General features: G+C 59.7%; 1 protein-coding gene across 1 annotated transcript; it reads left to right on the top strand.

Moving 5' to 3' along the window:
* The first annotated feature begins 728 nt into the window (after nt 1-728).
* On the top strand, nt 729-2,281 carry LOC123142839 (pathogen-associated molecular patterns-induced protein A70). The gene has a single exon (XM_044561573.1). The coding sequence runs from the start codon at nt 897-899 to the stop codon at nt 2,055-2,057; it is 1,161 nt and encodes a 386-aa protein (XP_044417508.1). The 5' UTR covers nt 729-896; the 3' UTR covers nt 2,058-2,281.
* Nucleotides 2,282-3,446: the final 1,165 nt, after the last annotated feature.

Below are 3,446 nucleotides of genomic sequence, written 5' to 3'. Positions count from 1 at the left end.
ATATATTCCTACTACACACCATGCATAGCACTATATTATCAAAGTTAACCAAGCCATTCACACTAACATATGGGGGAGAAAACATGAACTAGGGTTCCACCAACATGTATAAAATGCAACCAAAATAACAAGATTTAACAAAAAATAATTGGATGATTTGGGGGAGATTACCAAGAGCAGCAAAGTGATGGAAAGATCCACCTAAGGGATGCACCTTTTGGAGAGGATTTGAGGGGGAGCTTGAGGGGTGGGAGAGAGTATGAGAGCTCCAAGTCTTCTTCAAGCTCGGGTTGTGGATTGGGGAAAGTGTGTAGGGTGGGTCCCACACACTCTCCCGTGGGGTTATCCAGTTACCGGGGCCAGACGCCAGGACCCTGGCGTCTGGCCCCTTTGCCACGTCAGCAGGTCAACGGGCAGGCGGGCAGTGCGGGCCAGGGGCCAGACGCCAGGATCCGTGGCGTCTGCTTCGCAACCCAGACGCCAGGGATGTTGGCGTCTCCTAAAAAGGTCAAAAACGAAATTTTTTGTAAACGAGGTCAAATCGGGATTTTGTTAACCAGAAAGGTCATAACAGTAATTTTGTCCGGCAGCGGGCGGGCAGTCCGCCCGCGATCCCGGCGGGTCGGCTCGCGCGTCACGAGGAGCGCTTGGATTCCCACGTTTTCCACCCGCCAAGTCAGCTCCCCCATCCCCCCGCCCCCGCCACCACCATTTAACGCTCCGCACCACCACCACTTGTGAGACTCCCCCGCAGCCCCATCATCGAGCGCCAATCCCCACCACCCCGATCCCCACAACTGCTCCCCAACCGTGCGCGGCCGAACCCCAGCCGGTCCCCTGCCCTCCACGGCCGTCTCCTCCCTCCGTCCCTGCCGGTCGGTGCACGCGCACGGAACATGGACGGCGCGACGGCCGCGGCGCTCGGCGCGTGGGAGGCCGTGCGGGGCTTCTTCACGCCGGCCACGCTCTTCCTCACCGTCAACCTCGTCATCGGCACCATCCTGCTCACCTCCCGCTCCCACCAGCGCCGTCGCCAGGGCGGCCACGACGGTGACCAACACGAGCACCAACAAGAACCGCTCCACCACGTGGAGCCGCCGCAGCATCAGGAGGGTCTGTACTACCGCGACCAGCAGCACGAGCAGCAGCAGCAGTACGTGCCCCCGCCGCCGGCGCCGGCCCCGCTCGCGCGGACCTCGTCGGTGCTCGACCGCCTCCGCTCCATCGGCCTCTACCGCTTCCGCTCCGGCGACTTCCCGCCCGAGTACGCCGCGGGCGCCGACTCGCGGGACGTGACGGTCTCTCCGGAACAGGCGCCGACGACCGGAGATGCTCACCACGCTCGGAGCCGGTCGGAGCCCCCGGCGCGGGATGAGAAGAGGCGGGCGCCGCCGTCGAAGATGAAGAGATCGAGCTCCGAGGCGAGGAGGGCCGAGGTGGCCCCGGCGCCGGCGGCTCGGGTGGTCCAGCCGGCCGTGCTGGAGGAGGAGGAGGACGACCTCGTAGAGCACGCGAGGGCGGACACCGAGTTCACCGACAACTACAACAGCTTCACGACACCGCCGCCGCAGCAGGAGCCGGAGGAGGAGCAGTACTACCGCGAGGAGTACGTGCCTCCATACAGGCCGGCGCCGCTCGCGCGCGCGCCGTCCGTCCTGGAGCGCCTGCGCTCCTTCAGCCTCTACCGCTTCAACTCCGGCAACCTTGCGCCCGAGCTGGCCGCCTCGCAGGACCACGCCGTGGCCTCCGTCGCGGCGGCGGACGAGAAGAAGACGTCGACGCAGTACAGCAGGAGCCGGTCGGAGCCGGCGCGGGAGCAGGGCAAGAAGGGCAAGAAGCAGCAGCAGGGGGAGAAGCAGGGGGCGGAGGCGAAGATGGGCAAGTCGAGCTCGGAGGCGAGGATGCTGCCGCCGCCGCCGCCGCCGCCGGAGGTGGAGGATGGCGGCGTGGACGCGCGGGCGGACGACTTCATCAACAGCTTCCGGAAGCAGCTCCAGCTGCAGCGGCTCAACTCGCTGCTCAACTACAAGGAGGTGCTCAACCGCGGCGCCAAGTAGCAGGCCGCCGGAGAAGAAGATCGTACCGAGGTGCAGTAGCACTGTGCTGCCGACGATTGACTAGCAGATTATTAACTACATACTCCATTTTCCTGCCTGTGATTAGAGCGCGTGCTAGTAATATTGTGGCGCTAATTAAGCTGTTATTTACTCAAGATTTTTTGGTCTCGAACATGGCATGGCGCATCGCCTAGATAGATTGCTGGCCGAGTAGGCGTCGATGAGTGAACAGTGAGTGATGATGTTAACCAACATGCATTGCTGGTGCCTGGTGGTTTGTGCGTCTCGATCTCTCGCCCTCGCGCTCATGATCTTTTGCTGTCTGCTTCCATGGCCTCGGAAAGAAATTAGGAGCGAGTTTAGGATCTCAGGGTCTGCTTGGATCCAAGAGGCTAAAGTTCCAAGCACCCCTGACTAAAGAGAGGCTAGAATTAGTCTTGAGGCTAAAACTTTTTAGTCACATGAAACCTACTAAAATATGTATTAGCCCTCTCTCTCCTCATTTAATTCCTCTCCTTTAGCACATGCGAGTTCTGGATTGGATGGTTTGGAGGATAATAAATGCTCAATAACTTCATTTTAGTCTCTTTAGTATTTGGATCCAAGCATGGGTGAGGCTAGCAAGTTTTAGTCCCACTACTTTTAGTCATGGGACTAAAACGTATCAAGCACCCTCTCAGTGGTCAGGCGGGATGGCCCGTGCAAGCGATGCGTCCATGTCGCTGTACGTACGTCGCCTGTGGTTGGCAGCATTGGCCGATTTTTTGTCGAAAGAGACCACCTGCCCGACGGAATTGTTAAAAAGGAACCTCATCGGATGAATTTGACAAAAAAGACTTCCTCGGCCGTGGCGGCAGGCGCGCCGGGCGACACGTGGCACGTGCCGCCACGACGCGAGGCGGCAGCCTGGCCAGAACAGGAAAGCGCGCCCGCGACGGAACGGGACTGGTGCAGTGGGACCTGCCGCCTCAGGGGCAGGCGGCAGCACTGTAGCTGCTGGGCCCTGCCGCCCGCCTGTGCACGCTGGGCTCCGGCTGTCGCTTTCGTTTGCATGACATGGTGTCATGTTGGCTAGAGATAGAAGATAAGTTTTGCCCATCGAGCTAGATCTGAGCAAACTGTTTAAACACGTAAGGCATGCATGCATATCATTTAAGCGTACAACTGCTTTGGTCAGACGAATGATAAGTGTAGTAAACTGAACAGTCGAATGATAAATGTGATGTCAGTGTGTGGACGATCAAGACCAGCCGGCGAATGATAAATGTGATGTCAGTGTGTGCACGCTGCGCTCCCGCTGTCGCTTTAGGTTGCCGCTGCCCCTCAGGCGGCTGGGCCCAGCAGCTACAGTGCTGCTGCCTGCCCCTGAGGCGGCAGGTCCCACTGCAC

The sequence above is a fragment of the Triticum aestivum genome, chromosome 1B (assembly GCF_018294505.1).
Source record: "Triticum aestivum cultivar Chinese Spring chromosome 1B, IWGSC CS RefSeq v2.1, whole genome shotgun sequence".
Taxonomy (NCBI): domain Eukaryota; kingdom Viridiplantae; phylum Streptophyta; class Magnoliopsida; order Poales; family Poaceae; genus Triticum; species Triticum aestivum.
Note: the sequence above shows the minus strand (reverse complement) of the source record. Positions and strands in the feature narration are given on the sequence as shown.